At 43.7% G+C, this 22,175-nt stretch overlaps 3 protein-coding genes across 19 annotated transcripts in view; 2 read left to right on the plus strand and 1 right to left on the minus strand.

Moving 5' to 3' along the window:
* MPZL1 (myelin protein zero like 1) overlaps positions 1–5,276 on the plus strand; it is a 38,877-nt gene extending 33,601 nt beyond the window's left edge. For all 6 annotated transcript variants that reach the window (XM_080586670.1, XM_080586667.1, XM_080586671.1 and 3 more), the window contains one exon: positions 211–5,276. Coding sequence is in view for 5 of the 6 variants with exons in the window: in XM_080586667.1 (XP_080442793.1) it covers positions 211–312 (102 nt within the window). In the remaining variant the exon portion in view is untranslated. The remainder of the gene's footprint in view (positions 1–210) is intronic.
* Positions 5,277–6,759: 1,483 nt separating this feature from the next.
* On the minus strand, positions 6,760–14,295 carry MPC2 (mitochondrial pyruvate carrier 2). Its single transcript, XM_080586736.1, has 5 exons — positions 13,933–14,295; positions 11,095–11,135; positions 8,830–8,914; positions 7,656–7,767; positions 6,760–7,008 (listed from the first exon to the last, which is right to left on the minus strand). The coding sequence occupies exons 1-5, from the start codon at positions 14,165–14,167 to the stop codon at positions 6,951–6,953; spliced, it is 531 nt and encodes a 176-aa protein (XP_080442862.1). The 5' UTR covers positions 14,168–14,295; the 3' UTR covers positions 6,760–6,950.
* Positions 14,296–14,596: 301 nt separating this feature from the next.
* The window catches only part of DCAF6 (DDB1 and CUL4 associated factor 6), an 83,371-nt gene continuing 75,792 nt past the window's right edge, over positions 14,597–22,175 (plus strand). For all 12 annotated transcript variants that reach the window (XM_080586456.1, XM_080586461.1, XM_080586460.1 and 9 more), the window contains exon 1: positions 14,597–14,729. In XM_080586456.1, the coding sequence (XP_080442582.1) occupies positions 14,636–14,729 (94 nt within the window). In that variant the 5' untranslated portion in view covers positions 14,597–14,635. The remainder of the gene's footprint in view (positions 14,730–22,175) is intronic.

Below are 22,175 nucleotides of genomic sequence, written 5' to 3' on the forward strand. Positions count from 1 at the left end.
GTTTGGCATGCTCCCAACAGGAGCAAGGTGGCAGACTAGAGCTCATTTATAGGTGAGGGCTCATTCCACTTGCTTTTAAGTGTCACTAGCAGTCATAAGAGCTGTGTGGTCTTGTTTTAGCTTTGGTCTTGCTGTAGCCCTTGCAGAAGGGAGGGGCTGTATGACCTATTCTGAGCAATACTGATTGTGCTTTTTTTATTCTGTTTCCAGGGCCCAGTCATTTACGCGCAGCTAGATCACTCCGGAGGACAGCACAGTGACAAGATTAACAAGTCAGAGTCTGTGGTCTATGCTGATATTCGGAAGAACTGAGATGAGATCCTAACCTATCCAATGCAAAACACGCATTCAGACTGGAATTGCTTAAACAAAATTTGACCCAGAGAACTCACATGTGGCCTTTGATGCCTAGGCTAGGACCAATGCATGTGCATACAGAGGGAAAGATATATATGAATTGTGTGTAAATAGTCTATTTAATCGTACAGAAGTGAGACCAATGTTGCATGTTGAAATGCGGTAAGAATTCTGCTTATAAATTGCCAATATTCTTTTTTGTATCTTGTATGACGAGAGAGAAAGTGGAAATTCACATCACAGTTTTTAAATATTTTTATCTTGATTATTAACGGAGAAACTGGAAGATAACTGAGATTCTAGGTTGACCTCGAGATTCTTTTTTTTGCTTATGGGGCCTATTTTTAGTTGTTGTTGTTGAGGTGAATATAAAGGTAACTTTCACAGGGTATTCATATTTCCTTGGTCAGATTCTCAGTACAAGCTGCCTTCTTGCATGAGGTAGACATTCTCACTTGGTTTTGCAAGCCACATTGTGACTCCTAGCTATCAGAAATGGTTATCTTACCACTGCAAGTGAAGGAAATGCTTAGGCCTACCTGACCTGTATAACACAGGTCGCAGAATCGTTTACTTCCGTATCAAACCCATATATTCAAGCTTAGTCCTTTAAGGTACAGGGATAGTGCTGACCTAATGACTTTTGTGCAATTGTAGTTTACCTGTGAAAATTTAAGAGCTAGTGAGCTAGAGGGATAAGAAGCAGTAACTCTAGGTGGTTGAAAAGTTCACTGAAAGTCTGAGGCAATGAAATGTTTCTTCCTCATAACTGTGTCACTTCATATAAGCACAACAAAATGGGCTCCAAGGGCTCTGGAAGTTGTAGTATTCCCTCATCTCTCCCTTGTCACTCCATTATACCTTTTTTACTTCCTAAGAGATGCTTTATCAGTTCTCAGAAGCCTCTAATGGAGGCTGAATGACCTCTGGAAGAAATTTAGAGCTTCACTTTTGTTTTATTGCTGTTTTTTTTTTTGTCGTTGTTGTTATTGTTGTTTGTTTGTGTGTTTTCATAATCTTTATTTGCACAGAGGATGCGGAGGGCAGTTTATTTCCTTCCTCTCTGCAAGTCTACTACTTGAATACAATTTCCCAGCTTCTTGTTTTGAGATTATACTGCTCATAGATTGATAGGGATCTCAAATCATCCTTTTCTGCTAAAGAGGATCTTTCTTTAGCTGACCCATTTGTATCCTGAAATCCAGTGTTCAGGACTTGAAGTGGCACTCCAGCTGAGGTCTTTTCAGACTAGCATATAGTAAGAAGGGTTTCTGTTTTGTACATCCTAATGTGGTGTAGGCTTTTCCATACCAGTAGGTAATTTTCGGTTTGATCTACCATAACCCCTTCTCTCTGATTTTTAGCCATTTCCTAATTCGATCTATTTCACAAAATCAGTCACAGAATGGTTGAAGTTGGAAGGGATCTCTGGAGATCATCTGGTCCAACCATCCCTGTTCAGCTAGAGCAGGTGCCCAGGACCATGTCCAGTTGGGTTTTGAGTATCTCCACAGATGGAAACTCTTCAACCTCCCTGGGCAACCTGTTTGGCCACTTAAAGTAAAAAAGCGTTTCCATGTGTTCAGATGGAATATCCGGGTTTTAAACTTCTGTCAGAAGTTGCCTCTTGTCCTGTCCGCGAACATTAGTGAGAAGAGTCTGGCTTCCTCTTCAGTCATTTTTCACAACAAAGTTGGGTACACAGACTTTCATCGGGATCACGCTTGGCTGGTTTCCTGACAACACCTGCCTTTGTAAGGAGCATCACTAAAATCAGGGTGAACTGCTGCTTTCCCTATGAACCAAGCTGTTTCTCCCCAGTATTTGTTTTACACTTACCAAGAAACAAAGCTTTTGACATGGTTGATGGGGAAACTTGATTTTTATCTGCCTGTGCTTATCCCTGTGCATTACATCTTTTTCCCTAGACATTTTAGAGTAAAAGGGAGAAGGGTGATTAATTTAACTATCAAAATCTCAGTGCTGTGAGAAAATACGGCTGTCTGTCCTTGGCTCTGATTTTTTTTTTATTTTTTATTTTCTTTCTGGAATATACTGGAAAAGCTGAGCAGAATCCTGTTACTTCTGGTGCTAACTATAGGAAATATGTCATTGTTTTTGTTTAGTTACAGGTATGTTCATATAGCCTCTACTGAGGAGTCTCATTGTAAAGCTGCTTGGATCCTCTGTGTGAAGGCAGATTGAATTTTGAAGTATTTTTTATTATTTTTATTTTATTTTTTATTTTAAAGAAAGAAACAAACTCCGTTATCCCCAAGAACAGTAGTACAAATTGGTCTGAATCCCTCTCCATTGTGAAGGCTGTTGATTTATTTATTTTTTTTGGTCATGGAAACATGAGCAAAGTTGCTTAGCTGGAATGGACAGCTTCTACAATGTAGCTGCTAAACAACTTATTCAGGCTGAAGTCAACAGAACTTGAGGCAGTATGAGACAAAACTCTTTTGAACTTTCTGTCAGTCAGGTTGTCTTAGCTTGTTTAATGAGGTGTGGTAACCTGTGCTGATGAAAGGGACTGATGCTTAGCTGGCTTACTTGTCTCAGGTGACAGAGGACTTCCAATTTCCTTGATGGGTAGCAAGCAAAGATTAAAGTCAGTCAAGGTCATCAGATCCTGATGTAATAGTGACCAGAAATTCAATTCTATGTCCCCTGCTGGTATTCTCTTAATTCTCTGAGGCTGTTTTGCAGGTGGAAATGAACAGCATGTATTCCTAGGAAAATGAAGCGTGTTGTTCTTGACCAGTTCCAGTACTGCTGCTAGTACTTTTTAGGTCCATCTATTTTGAAAAGAAGTGCTGTGTGGCTTGGATGGAGCTGGGGAAGGTCTGTGTGATGTAAAAGTTGTCTCCAACAGTTTAATGTCCTTTTTTGTACTGTGGTGCCCAGAACTGCACACAGTACTCGAGGTGAGGCCGCACCAGTGCAGAGTAGAGCGGGACAATCACTTCCTTCGACCGACTAGCAATGCCGTGCTTGATGCACCCCAGGGTACGGTTGGCCCTCCTGGCTGCCAGGGCACACTGCTGGCTCATATTCAACTTGCTGTCAACCACAGCCCCCAGATCCCTCTCTGTGGGGCTGCTTTCCAGCGTCTCATCACCCAGTCTGTACGTATAGCCAGGGTTGCCCCGTCCCAGGTGCAGGACCCGGCATTTGCTCTCGTTAAACTTCGTGTGGTTGGTGATTGTCCAGCTCTCCCATCTGTCCAGATCTCTCTGCAAGGCCTTTCCACCCTTTGACAGAGTCAACAGCTCCTCCCAGTTTAGTATTATCAGCAAACTTACTCAAAACACCTAGTCCTACATCCAAATCATTTATAAAAACATTGAAGAGAACTGGCCCTAAAATGGAGCCCTGGAGGACCCCACTGGTGACTGGCCGCCAGCCTGATGTAACCCCATTTACCATAACCTTTTGAGCCCTACCCGTCAGTCAATAGTTCACCTATTGTGTTATGTTTTTATCTAGCTGTATGCTGGACATTTTGGCCAAGTAGCATTCTGTGAGAAACCATATCAAAAGCTGTACTGAAATCTGAAAAAAATACGTCGACTGACTTCCCTTTTACATGTAAAAGTGACCTTGTACTTATTGTAGAGCAGTTTTGGAGCGCAAGCCTGGGCTCTAGCTGCTAAGACAGGTTGCACCCTCTAGAGACAAGAATATGAATGGCATCAGTCATCTTTTTCTCATCCCCAGTTTTGAACAGAACAGCAAAGTGAGGGTTTTGCCCATACTAACAATGAATATTTTCTTCCTTATTACCGATCAGCAGAAAGGGATTTTGAAGATGATTACGTATAAAATATCAATCTAAGTAAACTAGTAGTTGTACTCGGTACATCAAATCTCCATCGCTCTGTTTGATTTTAGCAGTTGTTCTGTGAGGGAGATGGTCAGCATGTTCATTGAATGGCATTAAGAGCCATTACAGGCTGGCACATATTTCCCTGTAATTAATTGCATGATGTGTCATCGATAACTGGAGAACTGTAGGGTTTTGTTTTCTCAGAGCTTTAGTGCCATTTCAGTTTGTGACTAGAAAAGCTGGAATTAGGTTTTTAACTTTTTTAAACCTGTGAGAACTGCTTAGGTAACCATCTGTCTTGTAACTGCAGTACATGTATATGTGCAACTTAGAAGCTGCATTGCCTTAGAGTGGATTCATTGAGGTAAAGTGTGGGCCGTTTGATTTATAACCAAAATACTTTCAGTCTGTTTCAAAATCTTGTCTTGGAATTTTGCATTATTAATGTATCTACCTAAGACCTCAAATACAAAACATTCTTACTGTATAGTAGGTGATGGAATTGTTTTCTCTGTAAACTGACAAAGATGTGAAGGTGGGTAAGACTTCTGGGCTGTGGCCATACCGCTGTGGTGCTAATATTTAGGTAACATTTTACATGGGAGACTACAAAATCATATTAACGATGCTCAGCATTTGTACTCTTCTTGAGGCTTCTCCTCTCCTTCTCTTCACTGCCCTAAAGCTACTAAGCCCTTTCATTTAAACGTGGTTTTGCACTCTAAAATGACGTTCAATGCCTTTTGTTATCAGCGTGCTGCGCAATCTCTTCTATCTCCCTACAATGCCAGCTCTTTTTATGTGGTAAATATAATTGGTAACATAGACTGGATACTTTTCATAAACCTCCATCTTGGAGGTATGCAAGAGAACAAACACCTGTAAGACAGGTGTATAATCTGTGTGAGGGAGCTAGATATGAAATGCATGTCCTGATTACATGAAAAGCCAGGGTATCAACTGGTAGTGGTTTTGCTTTTACAGACTCATCTGGAAACAGTTATCTTGGATATTTTTTCTTGAGTGGACTTTCATGTTTTCTATTGTAATCTTGTGAATATTTTAATACACTTTTTTTTTCCCATTACTGGTTTGTTGGATGAGTCTCATCTGGTCAGGAACTGGGAAGGGTCGGGGGGCTGAAATAGACTACAGTTCTTCCTGGCAATGATGTTCTTCAGTCACTGCAGTCTGTCAGCTCAGCAGACACCACACAGCTGGAGAGTTCACCATTTGAGATGATGCCCTGTATTACCACTTCAGCTAAGAGAACTAAGATATGCAAGTAAAAATGTTTGAGGGGACAGCACAGGTCTCTAGCAGAATACAGCTAGGAGAGAAGCACCTCCATGGCGGGACAGCCTCTGGAAAAGGGGATCTGACTGAGTATCAGGCACATATCTTAGAAGGGAAAATGCTGCCCTGCACAATTACTTTACAATTACTGGCTAATACTTTATACATAAGAAAGGCAAGGACTTTAGTGTCACAGCGAGGTGCTGTAGCTGTTAACTATTGAACAGTTTCCTCCCCTCTCCACCCTTCCCAGGTTGAAGTGGTACCTCGAATAGGATTGGGAAAAGTAGGGCAGAGGACAGACTTAATCAGAGGCCGTTGCCAAACTCCAGTATTTCAAAACATTCACTTTACTGAAACCTGAATTCTGAAGAAGCTACTCTGTCTCAGTTATCTTCTTTCCCCTGGATATTGACTCCTAGCTTTGGCAGAAGAGGTCTCTGACCTCTGATCTCAGGGGAAGCCAATAGATGCCATGTTTTGAGCACGACTGCCTTATGCTTCTCAGCAACAGATGGGATTTTGCAGCATAACGTATAGCCTTTGCTCTGAAGCTGTCTCACAGTGGCGCATTTTTCTCTTTACAGGAAATTAAATAGGGAGAGAGGTTGACTTTCAGACATTTCATTCATAAACATGCCCCAGACGGGAGCAGACCACTTCCTCCAAATTTTTGGAGGATTGACACGTACAAGTTTCCTGACTGCACAACTTCACAGAAATCTGTATGTACTTAACGCGGGCACAGAAAGCGAGTAACAGATGTTTTGGCTGTTTATTTTTCACATTCCCAGGAAGCAGGTACTTAAATGTGCCCATCTAGTTGTGCCCTCTAGTTGTACAGGATGACACAAGCTTAAAAACAAACAAAAAACCACCACCAAAAACAAACCAAAACCACACTACTGGCATGTAAAGGCTTGCCCTCCTTTTGATAAAGGTGGTGGTGGCTGGGAAATGAATCAAGATATAGATAACTTGAATCTGAAAAGAATATCCTTAAACTACCAAGGAAGAATATCAGAGAATAAAATGCAGATGCCACTGTCACTGACTTCTGAACATATGGTAAAACCCTCACACAGGGTCTCAGCATGACATTTGAAAAGAATACTTCCGTCTGGGACTTTGGCTGACAGTCGCCGATACCATGTCACTCCTGCACGTGTTCAGCAGAGTCAGATAAGGTGGGGCCCAACAAACAATTCAAGGCACAATCCACAACCAGTTTCTTTTAAAGAGACAAAGTGAGTTCTCTAACATAAGACATAGGATTTTACTTAAATTTAAAAGGTTGCACTTTATTTAAGTGAATGGAGATACTTTGTTATTTGCACTTAGAAAACGCTTGCTTTGAAGACATTTAGATTTCCCCATCCATTTTCTCAGAGGAAAAAAGGTTAAAATTAGTGAAGCTAGGTCCCATGGGGAAGGGTTTGTGCGTTGCTGGATTTGACCTGTACGGTTAAGCATCTTTTTGCAGCAGCTGATCTTGTTGTTTTGCTTTTAGCTCCTGATTATACCTGTAGTAAAGAAAAGCACAGACTGAGGATAGAGCTCCAGTTACAGTAACAGCATCTTCATAACCTATTCAGCAAAGGAGGTTTAAAATTCCTATCCTGAGTTTCTACCCTCAAGTCCATGTGTAGCTCAGCTTAGGTAAGAAGCTACTAATTAGTTGCTAAGTTAGTTGGCATTATTTCTGTCCAGTAGTGAAGGAGCCAGAGAACTCCAAGTTTTCCCCTCAAGAAATAACTTTTGAAAAATAAAAAAAATCAAAATGCTGCTCTACTTAAGAACCCTTTGATCTGGCTGGAACTGATCAGATTCATCAGTGAAAGCTGACAGAAGCACAAAGCTTACAATGTAGTCTAGGCTTTTTGTTGGTCAGACCTACAGCTTTTAAAGAATGCCTTAAACCTAGAAACTTTACATAGGTCTTTCCTTAAAATGTGCTCTAGCTATAACGAAAATATTTAGAAGTGTTCCCCCTACTCATCTGGAAAACTGAAAATGTAACAAAAAAGTTCTGCTGTGTTTAATTAATTGTTCAGTTCTTCTTTCCTACTGTACTGACATGAAGGCTGGTGGAATTTATGAATTCATGGTTAAGATTAGGTGGCATGAGTGCTTAATTACAATGCATAGAGAAGTCCTTCTTAATACATACCTCCATATTCGGAAGAGTTGAGAGCCACCGGCACAGCCAACAAAGAAGTTCACAGCAAACAGGCTCCAATTTTTAGGAATAATAACCAGTGAGTACCTTGACCAAATAAGGCCTGTTGAATGAAAAGAAAAGTTTAAACGACATTACATCTTTGTAGGTAAATATGCAGGCGTTCCCCTAACCTTGAGGACAGACTCATGGGCCAGTTTAAGTACACAAAAGTTTTACAACTCATGTTGGACAACTGTTTTTCTTCTAATTAGCTGTTTCTCAGTTAGAAGCACAACAAATGCCAGTGGGAAAGCTATGGGTATGTATTGCATTTTTCCAGAATAACATAGCCAGACAATAACATAAATCAGTCTAAGTATCAAATCAAGATCCCCTATACTCTACAGCAGTATAAACTTTAATATGCTGGCACAGTTCTAGGGAAGTGGCATTTTGCTGTAGTATATCTAGTTTGCTGCACCCATTTAGAGATTATAGAAACCACCAGTCAAGAAGGATTTACATATCATGCAAAGCACATAGCATTGAGTCATGTGTCAAAACAAAGTCCAGCGAAGGAAGAAGGTGGCAGCCTTAGTTTTGATTTTCACCTTTATCTGTCACAAGTCTAACCCCGACAAGATCTGGTAGAACAACTTGAGTATGGAATACTGGTTTTGGCAGTGTGAAAATTCACGGCAAACAGCAGTGCAGTAGTCTGTATACCACTCCAAGTTCTCATAGCACATAGAAGTTCTTCCCAGTTACGTTAGTATAATTACTCTAGCATTGTTTAAGCCCTTCGAGTCTGTTCTAAAAAAGCCACTGTGTTCTGTTCTGGACTGATGTCAAAATTTCTTGACCTGAAGCAGAGGAGGTCCCTTACTGGAAGGAGTGGTATCATTGTAACTCAAGGGATCAAATTTGTATCCTAACTCAAAAAACTCACTTTGGACAATTCCAAATTAAGACACTCGTATAAAACAGTAAGTACTCACAGGACTCTTACAGATTTAATAATAAGTATAGGTCTGTCTTACAGTTATCATGTAAAAGCAACGGTGAGATCTGGCATGTTATAGCTGAGCCTTTTCTAAAGAAGTGGCTTAGTGCTTACAATTCAAAAAGGAATGAATACAGTTCAGATGGTGCTTTGTAAAATTATGGTGTACGCTGGCTTTACCTGTGGCCATCAACACTGCAGACTGCGCTGTGCTGAGCTTTTCTGCCGGTCTGGTCATATCAGCCATTCCAGCACATACCAAGCCCTGTAAAGAGAAATTCATTGAGCATAAATCCAGCACCAGGACATACCATGACATATCAGATGCTTCACAAAGGGAATCTTCCTGAGTACAAGAGAGACACAGAGATCCTGGAACGAGCCCAGCGAAGGCCTACTAAGATGATGAGCATCTCTCATATGAGCAAAGGCTGAGGGAGCTGGGCCTGTTCAGCCTGGAAGAGAGGAGGCTCAGGGGGATCTGATTAACGCGTGTAGGTTTCTGAAAGGAGGGTGTCAAGGTGACAGGGCCAGACTCTTCTTGGTGGTGCCCAGCGATAGGATGAGACAGCGGGCACAATGTGAAACACAGGAAGTTCCTTATGAAAAATGAGGAAAACCTTCTTTACTGTGACGATGACAGAGCACTGGAACAGGTTGCCCAGAGAGGCTGTGGAGTCTCCCTCTGTTGTGATATTCAAAACCCACCTGGATGTGGTCCTGTGCAATGTGATGTAGCTGGCCCTGCTTGAGCACAGGAGGGTTGGACTAGATGGTCTCCAGAGACCCCTGCCAACCTCAATCATTCAGTGACTTTTGTGAAGTTACCTTAAAGCTCAGTGTTTATTCTGTGTGCATTATGCAGGAGATGGGATGCATTGCATGAGCAGAGTAATTACTCTTTGACACCCAGTATGCTTCTAGTCCCTTGTGGTGGAAATAAGAACACAGTTACGGGGGGTGCAACTGGCTTGCAGTAAAATCCCAGGCAGTGACAACTTTGTATGAGTTTAAGAACAAGGTTAACATAAGCATAGCTGCTTTAAGCACTAATTGGTTTTCATGCAGCAAGTAGAACCTTGTCTAAATAAGACCCTTCGTACTAAAGCTCAGGCTAAGATATTGTTGGTACACACGTACGTGTGATACCATGCAGTCTTCGCTCAACTTCATCTGAAGAGGTAAAAGTGAATATCTTTTTTTAATATAATTTCAGTGGAAAACTTCCCAGTGAAGTGACAAATAGCTCGACTGACCTATTTGAGAATGTTGCTAGCAAATATATTGTTTGATTTATTTTGTTGTGTTATTGCCATCTACTGGAAATGCAATTTGTTGTTCTGTTACAGGGGTTCACCAAAATAAATGAACAAAAAAGCCCTAAAGCTTTTATCTCACTGCCACTAAGGGCTACTTTGTACTCTAATCAAGAGAACAGTTTTTAAGGGTAGAGATTTCCTGTGCTGCCTCACTTACAGGGTTGATGTTGCTGCAGTGGTGTCACAGAGGTACAGATTTTCAAGCCACTTGTGTAACAGCAGTCAACTTGCCTTTGCCATATAGGGGAAAAGTCATTTTAATTTCTCAATGAAGAACTTCACTGTGAGCTTAGAGAGGCCTTCCTGCACTTTTGGAGAAGAAGAAACCACCTGTGTATTAGCTCTTGTGATACAGCAGCAGACAGCAAACCTGCTCAAAAGAGTTGCCTCTGTGCTCAGGAGCACACTGCCTGGGAGACCCTCTGAAAAAGGGGAAGGTTAACCACACAGTTACCGCAGCAGCGGATCAGACTGACAACGAAAACCAGCTACAGCTTGGAGCACAACGTGTTGCCCATGGCCTATACAGAGCTGGGTTTTCACAACAGCATGCTTACAAACCAGCTGGCAATAGGAAAAGGTTATATCCTTGCTTGTTATCAAACAAGGAGACTGAGCAGCTTTATGATTTTAGAGCTCATTTACTTCATCTGTACAAATACAATAACCAGGAGGAGGAAAGCAGTGAATTAGGACTAGCCATATACCTCACACATGCACAAACACAGGACAGGTGGGGCAATGAACTGGGAAGCAGAACCACACAAGAAGCAGAGAGCTACTGCTGCCCAAAATACATGCTTTCAGAGTTTTGAATTATGCCAGTTCACGCCTACCTTGAACAACAGCGAGTGTTTCGCAAAATAAAGCTTTTGTGAAAATTTCAATATAGAGCACAGTTTTTCCACAAAGCCTTGTTTCTTTTTTTCCCCTTATACCCATGGCATGTTGCACCACATGTTCTTAAGGCTAATATTGTTCCTCCACATATATTAAAAATTAGAGCCTTGGCATTAAACCTTTCTGGAGGCTCAGATACCTGCTGGGAAACTATTGCTTGCCCAATGGGTAATTTCAGATTGCCCTCTGATCAACATCCAGACATAAGTTGGCATCTTATACTTACCCATTTCATAATAGGCGCCCAGAAAAACACTGTTTTGGGACCTGAGGGAGAAAAGAGAGTTAAATTACTCAGTGAGATTTGGTTGTTACAATGCCCACAGTAAGTTTTGAGTTGTTAGGGTTTTTTTTCCTTTTTGATAAAGAATTAAACTAATACACACATGCATATATTAAAACAGCTTCTACCACTGTACAGGCTGTATCACCTAATACTCACATTTCATCAACTCAGTGCATCAACCTTCAGTTACATAATCAGTCCATGTGATTTTGCAATAGATGTTCTGTTGCAAAAAAAGGACTTTCAAGCAAACAAGGGTACAACAGCAAACAAGATGCATTTATAACGGAAAAGTTAGGATCAGGCCCAGGAAGAATGAAGCCAGTTTCTATATAATGATTAAAAAACTACTCTGTAACTGGACTAATGGAATTAGCATTTGAAATCTTTGCAAATTGAATCTTGTAAAATAAAACCCCAAAATATTTTATTACTGGTATCGTAACAAGTCAGTCCAAATCTCAACCCATCTCTTAATGCTACAGAAGACATCCTGCACAGCAGCATTAGACATTTAAAGAGAGTACAAATTGCAAATACAGGTATCAGGGTGTTCTCGTGGACCTCTAACACGCACCTCTGAATAACCACGTTTGTCTAGCAGAAACAATACTTCCCACCCCAGTATTCTACCAATAGTCAAAGGAGGATTACGGGAGAAGAGGAACAAGTGTATGGAAAGAAAGGGAGAAAAATAAACCGAATGGGATCTGGAGGGTAAAATCTCTCTCTCAGTGGTGCTAAAATGGCAACTGGTTGGTTAACACGAAGCACCGCAATGCCACACCTATAACGCGCAGACCATCAGCTGCGCTGGACATCGTTAACCTAGGACTACTGCTCCAAGTCTTCAAAAGAGGGACCACAACCCAAGATATCAACCTGTTGCAGTGGGGTACAGTCAAGGCACTGCTTCTGATTTCATCAAACCACATTCAGTTTTAGGTCTTGTAGGCCACTGTTCAGCACTCGGATGACATGCGAGATGAAGCCAAGTTTTTGCTTTAATACGTTACATATTACGGTTCAAAGCTTTTAAGTATGCATTATAAACACTAGGACTTTGGTTGTTTGCTTTTTACGTGTGCTAATTTTTTACTAACAATTCAGCCTAATAAAAGGCCTTACAGTAACTCTTTATACTGTGCTTTTTAAAACAGGTTTGAAACCGTAACTTGGAGAAATTAACTGTCAGGTTTCTGCAGCAAGCACCCGTGAAGCCACTTGCAATTTGCAGGATAAGGCTTATTGTTATGAATATCAGTTGCTCCATAACCTTAAAGCCAACTAAGCCCTGTAGAAGGGCAGCACAACTGCAACAAAAATGGGCTTGGCAGCTTTGCATAAAGCCCTCTAAGACCCACGAGGCTCGTGACAGCGATCAAGTTTAAAGCAGCAGTTAACAGCTACTAGCAGATCACTTTTTGCGTTAAGAACAGAACGTTTCTCCCTACACATGGATTTTTTTTCCAGGATGAAAATTTCAGTCATTGTTTTCTTTCAGGCAGCTACTTAGTATTTCTGTATCAGGCTGCAAATACAGCTCTTTATAAATCCAACTTACAGAGGTTCCACAAAAGTAGATTTAATTGCTATCATCTATTTTCTTCTGAAGCACAAGTTCAAATTTGGAGTACCAGAGAACTGGGGGGATGGTGTACAAGTGATCGAATCGACATTCCCTAAACAAGCAGTAAGATTTTCAAGACATCTGATGTTATTTTTTATTAACATTAGGTAACTTGAAAGTTCAAAACTACGGACTGCAAAAGTCAGAAGCAGTTGGTGCCAAGCCAAGCCTTTTATGAGGGAGGACTGTTGAGTGCTGTCAGGGGGATACCTCTCCCAGAGGCATGCCAGTAAACAAGATTTGCCAGGCAGCGCGAGCTTGTCCTAGATCCTGACACACAGAAATTTTCAAGGATGAATTTGACAGCAGCACATCGGAGTAAGGACATTACCAGAGGATATCATGTGTGTAAATAAATTATAAAAAAAAAAGTTATAATAAATGTAAGAAGTCTTTGTTCCGGAGAGTTTAGTTTGATCGGGAAAAGTGAACTTAGGAGGCCAAAGGGGAGGGAGCTCAGCCCACACTTCTCTGGGGCTGCAAAGAGCAATGTTTCCTGCTCTGCAGCAGCCAGGGAGTTGGCGTGCTGTACCCCTTGCCCTCTGCTGTCCTCCAGCAACCTCAGCCTGTGTGGTGTCAGCTAAACAAACAGCTTTTCAGAGGACCAGGTGTTTTCCTGGAAGCTTTCTTTGTGCCAGAAAAGAAGCAAGCATTGTCCTTCACTTGCTACAAGTGATTTATAATTTAATGAGAATGGCACTTGGAGGAGTCAGTCCTAAATTAGTGCAGAAACCTGGTTATCCCGAAGAGAAACACAAGCCTTTCATCTTTAACCTGCGCGTTTGCAGTCGGCGTGACATCTGCCTCATGGCTTTCTCAAGGACCCACCTGCGAGGCATTCAGGGCTGAAACCTAGCGGCAGGGGTTCGGTTCTGACACCTGCTTGTCCCGTGGCTTTTCTTACAGAAGTCGTCGGTGCGGATCACGGCTGCTGCTCTCACCGAGACGCCTATATACGTACACGGTCCCTAAAGCTGGGCCCGCTCTGCTTCCCCGGGGGGTGACAGGCGAAGGTCGGCGCCCCCCCGGCTCACACCGCCGACCCCCAGCCTGCGGGACGGAGGTCCCTAAAAGCGGCGCAGCCCCAGCCCCAGCCCCAGCCCCAGCCCCGCTCCCCCCGCTCCCAAGGTGACCCCTCGGGCCGTTACCCGCCGGGTGGTTGTAGAAGGGCCGCAGGCGCGGCGGCAGCACCAGCTCGATGCGGTCGAGCAGGCGGTGGTACGAGGCGCGCAGCCCCGCCGCGGCGGCCGCCATTTTGTGCACGGCGGGGGCCCGCCGCTCGCTCCGCTCCCGTTGCGCCGCTCGAGCCGCTCGGTACAGCACGCCGGGTCGGCCGCCGCCCCGCCCACCGCCGGCCACGACCGCGCTGATTGGTGGAGCCATCGGGGGGCGGAGGGAGGGGCCCGGCGCGATTGGCTGCGGCCGCCCCGCCCGCCTCGCGCTGCCGGGAGGAGTCGTCCCGGCCTTCCGCGGGAAGGGCGAGAGCGCCGGCCCGCTCCCGCCTCAAAGATGGCGGCCCGCCAAGATGGCGGGCGCCCAACCCCAAGATGGCCGCCCGCTGCGCGGCTTCACCCCGCTCGTCACTTCCCGGGCGGGGCAGCGCTCCCTGGGGGCGTAGCTTCACCGGCGGGGGCGTGGCTTCTCACGGGGGGCGTGGCTCGGAGCGGCGGCCGGCCCCGCCCCTCTCTCTCTCTCCCTCTCTCCTCTCTCTCCGTCTGTCTCTCCCTCTCCCTCTCGGAGCCGCGGGGCGGGGAGGGGCGGGGGGGGCCGAGGGCCGGCCGGTTTCCATGGTGATCGCGCGGGGCGGCCGGCGGCAGCGGAGCGCCCGGCAGCCCCCCCCCGGCGGGGGCCATGTCCCGCGGCCGCTGCCCCCACCTGCTGTGGGACGTGAGGAAGCGGAGCCTGGGGCTGGAGGAGCCCGGCCTGCTGCGGAGGCACTACCTGGGTAAGGGGGGGGGGGGCGGTTAGAGGGGGGGGGCGGCCGTTGGAACCGTTGGAACCGTTGGAACCGTCGGTGGGGGGCAGCGAGCCCCCCGAGATGGCGGCGGGGACGCGGGAGGGCGGCCCGGAAGGGTTCCCCCTGCGGGAGCGCCCCGTGCCCGGGAGGGACCTGACCCGAGGGCGGCGGGAGCCGCGCTGTGGGGTCAGCCCGCCGCCCGCAGCCCTCCTCCGGCAAAATGGCGTTGGTGGCCCTCGCGCACCGGGCGCCGGGCCGGGCGTTGTGCCGCCTGGCGGGCGGGTCCCTGCCCGGCCGGGCTCCGGCTGGCGGGGCTCCCCCGGACCTCCGCCTCTGGGACCTGGCTGAAGTCAGGCAGGTGGCACCGCCTGTCGGGCCTCGCTCAGCTCCTCGGAGCTGGAAGGCAAGTTGCTACCTGTTGCACCGGCTCAGCCGCCACAACAAATGGAAGCCGAGCGTTTTGTTTGCTCTCAGCAGTAGCATCAGGACACCTGGCCGTCATTCGTGCTTTTTTTCCCCTTTTTTGGGGGGGTAAACTTGTCAAAACCCTCATGAGCACCAGTACAAAATAAAGCAGGTTATACGTCTGTATGCTCTTTTGCAGCCAGCAAGGCAAAAGAGAGCTCTCACAGCAAGTACACCACTAACAACGCACTTCAGAGTGTGTTGGCAGATGTGTGCCACACATCTGATACCTCTATGCTGACCCATCCACCTGGGTAATGTTCTTATACTAAAATATAACATACAGGGAATGCCGGAGGTGCCCGGGTATTGGACAAATGCACCTAAGAACTCACTGCCGTTTCTTATTTGCTCTGTGTTTGAGTTTCATGTGGACTGGCAATCAGGTGGCACTCTATTTATAGCCTCTTCCAGCCTTCAAAAACAGCTGCTCCGAGAGCGATCTGCACATCGTGTCGTACCTTCCCAGGCAGATAGCTCACTCCGGGAATTTATGTCCTTGCAAAACTCTGTCTGGTTTTGCAAGATCTCTAAATAACTGCCCTGAAACCTTGTCAGTTCAGGACAAAGTTCCAAAGGAAAGTCTAGTGCAGATTGGGCACTAAGTGCATGCCTGGGACGTGTCCTTTGGATCGTTATCATTCCTTAAGAGCGATTTCCCCATGTGGTGACAGAAGGAAAAAGTGGGTCTTATCAGTGTATCTGTGTTAGCTATGTTTTCCTCAGCATTTGTGGGCTAATTAGTCTCGATTTCAGACAGTGCTTGTATTTGAAGTCTCCAGAGAAAGCCGAGCTGCTCTAGGAGGCTGTCAGTAGCACTCTGCTTTCATTCACTTGGGGCAGTGGCTTAGCCTAATGCTAGTGGGAAGAATCCTGCTGCTGGGCCGTGGGTGGAAGCTGAGCTTCCTGCTACTTCCAGTTGAACATCATAGTGCTTTTATGGTGAAAAACATTGGCAGCAAACCTTAGTATCCAACTTAAATTCTGCCTTGAAACTGGCAAATGAATTTAGGAGGGCAAATGTAATTACTCAGAGACGGGCTAGTTTCCCCAGAATCCCAAAATCTTTGCTGCAGTTTTTTTGTCATTGTGCAATGTTTCCGTGACTAATGAACACATCGGTTCTGATAGAAGGCGAAGGGTTTGGTGTTGCCAAAATGAGGACCCACGTACAAATGAACTATGGTAATAATTTATCTAGAGGGGTAGCAGCCTGGGTTTATTGCAAGAAGGAAGTGGATCCATAATTCCTTTGAAGTGTTTAATGTGACAGCTTTATTTGCTTTTCTGTGAAGGGTCGTGCTGCTAAGGATGGCTCCGTGTAGCTGTGAAGAAGACTGAAGGCTTTTTTTTTTTTTTAAATTAACTGGCGTAGTAGGTTATCCACAGAAACTCCATTAGTCTAAAATAGTTTGCAGAGAGTAATCAAGTCCAAGGTTTTCAGAATGATTGTCAGGAATTGTGCTTGGTACAATAAAAGTGAGTTTCAAAATGTAAATTCTCCATAGCTTCTGGTACTCTTGTTTGCATGGTTTTCTATCATCATCTTTCCTTGCAGTATGACATTTTTGAGCTTTCTAAATTTGTTAGACACAGTGTTGTGATGCTGTCTGCTGAGTTTCCCTCCCACCTTGATAAAGAAAACTTTCATGTTCTAGGGCAGTTTTTGTCAGGGAAGCATATCTAATAATATGGCTTTCTCATCCTGTTTTGTAAGATTTAGAAAAGGTTTGAAGTCTATAAATTTAAGGAAAGAAACTACCGATTTTCTTACAGTAAGGCTCGTTTTGGTCAAATTGTGTAAAGCTTCAGCTGCTGTTGCTACAGGGAGAACTGCAAATACATTATTATATAGGTAGAAAATGGGAGAACTTACTAAACAAACCAAGCGCCATTCGCTCCCCCTCTGTCCCAGGATGAAGCATCGCACAAACCAAAACTAATTACAGATTTAAAGCAAGTTAGTTGCACTGTTCATAGGCAGGGATGAAGAACAGGATAGGCCACATCAGCTGGTAGGTGTGTGGCCAACCATGTAGCTTTGATATCAGCCGTGTTCCAGCTCGTTAAGTTATGAGTTTATAAACAACTAATAACATAAAACTAGTAGCAGCTTACCGGATCCGCAGGGGTAGGATTGGGCGTTGCTGTTGAACGTCTCATTCGTCCTGAAATACGCTGCCCAGGGAGTGAATTTCCTAAAGTACCGTAAGCTCTCAGTCTCTCTGTTGCTTTTTCTTGGACCAAACAAAACCAAAAAACCAAACAAACCACCACCCAAAACAAACAAAAACAAACAAATAAAAAACCCCACCCCAAAACAGCAGAGATGAAAACCTGAATGTTAGGGAAAACAGCTAGAACACAGATGTGTTATTTTCCCCAGCTTTCACTACAGTTGTATTTCAACATGTGTTATCTTAGTCTTTGTAAGTACCACAGAGTAATAAGGGCCAGGCAGCATTACAGTTACCATCTTTGTACTTGGAGATGGGAACAGAGTATTTATTCAGCCCTTCATCTTTAATTCTTTGCATAATGCTTTTGATGTTTGGTTATTCTCAGGTGCGCTGTTACATTTCACGTCCTAAACCTCTTGCATGAGTTTTCTTCTCCAGCATCAATTAAAGAGACTGCATCTGTCACAGCTAAAAACCATAATTGAGGGAGGTGTTTTATGCTGATTTTCCTTCTACATGTCTAGCAAATTAACTGCTGCTTGAAAACGGAGCCCTGTAAATTTGCCTGGTTGTCCGATCGCAAGGGCTCGAATGACTGCTCTCTTCACGTGAGTCGTTTAGCTTCCTGACGCACATCTTCCACTGCGCCTCGGTGTGTGTGTGCCCAGCAGACCAGCTCTGTATCGATGTGTGCTCGCGCACACCAAATGCTTTGTGAAGCTGAAGATTTTTGGAAGATGCAGCTGTACTCCCCAGATTTGCTTCGTTAGTGATGCTTTCTGAATAACAGAAAATAGCGGAGTCAGAATTGAAGTTGGCAGTATGATGAATGAGTGAGAGGAAAATATTTCTTTGAAACAATACCAAACACCTTTAATGTGCTCAGTCTATTACATGTATGGCTGCTGGATTTTCAGTGGTTGTATAGAGAAGTTTAAGATGTGTAAGAGCATTTACAGGAAAAGAATGCTGCTTTTTAATTGTTAAAACACCATAGAGTAGAGTGAGTAGGTATTGCCTCAAATTGGCTGTGGATTTTTTTTTCTTTTTCTTTTTTTTTTCTGTTAGTAAAAAGACTATACTTGGTGAGCTTACAGATGGGCAATTGAGAGAGTGGTGTGTCACTGAGACGTGTTGGTAACAAATTCGGTTTGGGGAAGTTTAATGAAGAGACCAAGTCTGAAGCAAATTCCCTAGTACAATCTCATTTAAGCTGGTACCAAAGAATAGACAGGCACAATGCATATGTATAAAACCACTTTTTTGAAATGTTGGGGTGATCCTACCCCATAAAGATTAATGATTTTTTTTCTAGTTCCAAATAAATCGACTGAGATAATCAAGGCAGCCACTTTAAAGGTTTTAATAGAGTGATTTGTGGAAAGCAGCGTGCTGTTGATAAAGCAAAATAAAAAGTGAATCATCTGGAGAAGGCAACAAATAAAGAGAAGCTGGCTGGCTATAACTCGATACGTACCAGAGAACCAAAAAGGGATGTGAGCGAGGAGGCAGGACTGAGGCTGGTTCGGTATTTCTGGTGTCTGAGTGTTGAATGCTCAGTTCTCGTTACGCTGTAACCGGCTGTCTCTTATTACCGCTGTGATTATTTCACTTGTAGGTGAATTGAGCTATGGAAGGGGAGGTGCAGGAGCCAGTTGTGCCTGGAAGTAGTGTTGCCATGTGGCATCGCACAGTGGAAATTTTCCAGCCTCTTTTGCTGCTGCCCAGGGGGTCTTTGTTTGTGGTTGGCGATGCCATTGACCTGACCTCACCTCGGTTACGTCTTCCTTGTGTGCTACTGTGGTTTGATTGTTACGGTTTGTGTTACTGCTTCTGTCTTCTAAGTTTTGTCCCACCTTGTTCCTACTTAAAGCAGGACTTCTAAAGTGATTGCCAACACCTTATTACATTTGCTGTTAAAAAGAAAATTGGTACACAGGATATGGGATTACTCGCTGCTTTCTGTCTCTTTCTTTTGAAATAAGAGAGTGAGATTGGTAGGAATTCAGCTTCTGTTTTTATGTATTAACATCAATTTGTGGAAAAAATTATTTTCTGTCCTTCAGAAATTCAAGAGGCCTTTTGAGCAGTTGTCACTTTTGCATGACATGGGCTAAACTATTTTACCTTTTAAAAAGGGATTAACCTTTTGTGTAATATATATAAATAATATGTAATATATATAAATAATGTGTAATATATAAATAGTGTACTATAGTCCCAAGACTTAGAATATATATGTCCATTCATATAATCAGTGTTAGGATGCAAATATATTTACTTCATATCCTTTGGAGTCTTAGGCAGCTGGAGACTATAGATCTGTGTGTGCTCTAAATATCTTTTCATTCTTTGATTGCAATATTTTCATTGAATTTACACTGTATGCTTTTAAAGACGCTCTTTGTACAAAAAAATGTATTTGCTTTGTAAGTGACTGCCTGTGTCTTGATCCTGAGTGGTTCAGACAGCTTCATCATTAAGTTGCACCTTGATCTTGTAATAATGAGCCCAGGATACATGAAAGCTGTCCCTTGCTGCAGAAACAAATCGTGTACTGGATTTGTATTTCAAGATGAGGCAGTGATGTGGGAGATCCCTTTGATATCTTTTTTTTTTCTTTCTTTTCCTTTCTTTCCTTCCCTGCAGTCTTCCTCCAGTTGGATTGTTTCCATTAAGTGCATTAGGATAAACACTGAGTACATTTGTGTTTAGTCACTTCTAAACTGTTGCACTGCAATACGACGAGTTCTTGTGACTTCACTTGTGGTTCCTGATCTTCTATGCTTTGAATGTCCCCAAAATAGTCCAGTAGGGTATAACTGATCATGTATCAAGAAGTAGTTGATACTTGAGACCAGCCCTGTCCTGGCAATGCGGAAGAAGATCAGTCCGTGTATAAAGTATGCCAGTCTTGAAAGCAAGCTGGATTTTTCGGTAATGAAATGCAAGTCTCAGCTTCTTCTTGTCCATCTTTGAGGCTCAGTGAGTCACTGAATCAGACGTGTCCCAGATGCTTTGGTATAGGTTGCCTCATTAAATATTGAGCATAAATATCATGAGATGGAATCTGAGTAACATCTGTGAATTTTAATATTATTCTTCGGTGATGTGCAAGCTTTCCTCAGGAGACCTGAATGCGTAAATGCTGCTGCTCTCTATTTTGCAGGAGGAAGATGAGGATCATGCTTCCCTTCCTGTGAACTGAATGTGGTCTGAGCTGTCAGCAATGTTTGTCCAGCCTCTGTTCAACTACTGAAACTTCACCACTCTAGAAAACTATTACACAAAACCAGAAAAATCCCTCCTTTTTTAGGTTACATTGCTTTGAGGTTATTTTTCCAGTAGTTCCCATTATTTACCTTTCCTAGGAAAGAAGGAAAAATTAGGTTCCTTTTTCATTTGTTTTTATTCTAGAAACACTGTTACATCTTGAAATCTCTCTTCAGTAAAAATTGACTCTCTGGAGTTAAACAACCAGTTAGGCTGGTTGTTTTTGTCATTTGCATATAACTTATTGCACCAAGCAACTTTTAAAAGTAAGCTTTTTTTTTTTTTCTCATTAGCTTTTGAATCCCCACTTCTAATCTAATTTACGTCACAGTGTTGCTTGAATAGTCATCTACTAGCAAGGCTCTGATTTCTACTTTAGCTCAACTTCTGACGTTGTCTGTTTTTAAACTCTAATCCTGGGCAATTTCCAAGCGCTTACGCTTGTAATCTCACAGCGATATGTAGCTCTATCTGCTATGGAGTGTGTATATCTATGTCTACTTCACGTCTTCCCCCAAATATGACAGTTTACAATTCCCATCCTGCCTAGGATTAGACAGCATTTTTTAATTAGGTAAGTGTGCAGAATGGTATAAGCTTTGATTTGGTCCCAGCCTGCCCAAATTCTTGCTTTTGCTGAGACATCTTTGTGGGAAAGGCAGACTGCTTTTTTTGCCAGAAGGCACGTCTCTCTAGATATGCCAGTAAGCTCCTATATAATCACTTCCTAATCTGTTTAGAAATGTGGGTTGAGTTAGCTTAGGCAACTTTAAATAGGAGACTTTTATTTACCCCAGAGCCTTGGTCCAAACCCGGCAAGGGAGTAACCACGTGGTGGTTAGTTGTGCTGGCTGCTGAAGAGGCAGCAGCCGCTGATGGGCACCGAAAGGTGAATGCGAGGACTGGCAGCAGCCTTCAGCCTGCTTGGATGTGCTTTAAGAGCAGATTCCCCTAACTTTTTCTTTGCTTCCATTTTCCATGCTCTGGTACTCATCTGAAATGCGTGGAGGTGGCAGAAGCTCGTGGTTCTGCTGCCAGCCATCCTCACTTCTGCGCTGGGGCAGTCATATCCCCACTTCTGCTTCACAGACATCCTCTGCTCCTGCTGCAATACTGAGCTCCTCGTTAGCCTTGGGTGCTACAAGAAGCACTTGAGAAAACGACACCGAGTACCTGATGTCATGAAGTGTGTTTCCTGAAGTTCTGCGAGCAAGGCCCATGTTACTCCGTTCATACCACGTTAATATTGTGGTATGTTAAGACATCTAAACTTGCAATAGCACCGTTTCCTCCAGCTTGCAACATCCTGCACACTGTTGCTTTTTGCCTTCAGTTAGTGGAAACCTCTTGACGAGAAGAAAACAGGGCCCAAGTGCATTTTTCTTTATCTGATGACTATTCAGTTTCATACTGGTATCTGTTTTAGAATTTCGGGTCGTTTATGTGAGAGACGTGTTTTAGTGCTTGTGGAGAAAACAGAAAGTGGTTTTGCATTGGGTTAATCATATATCCGGTT

The sequence above is a fragment of the Anser brachyrhynchus genome (assembly GCF_964034855.1).
Source record: "Anser brachyrhynchus genome assembly, chromosome: 1".
NCBI lineage: Eukaryota > Metazoa > Chordata > Aves > Anseriformes > Anatidae > Anser > Anser brachyrhynchus.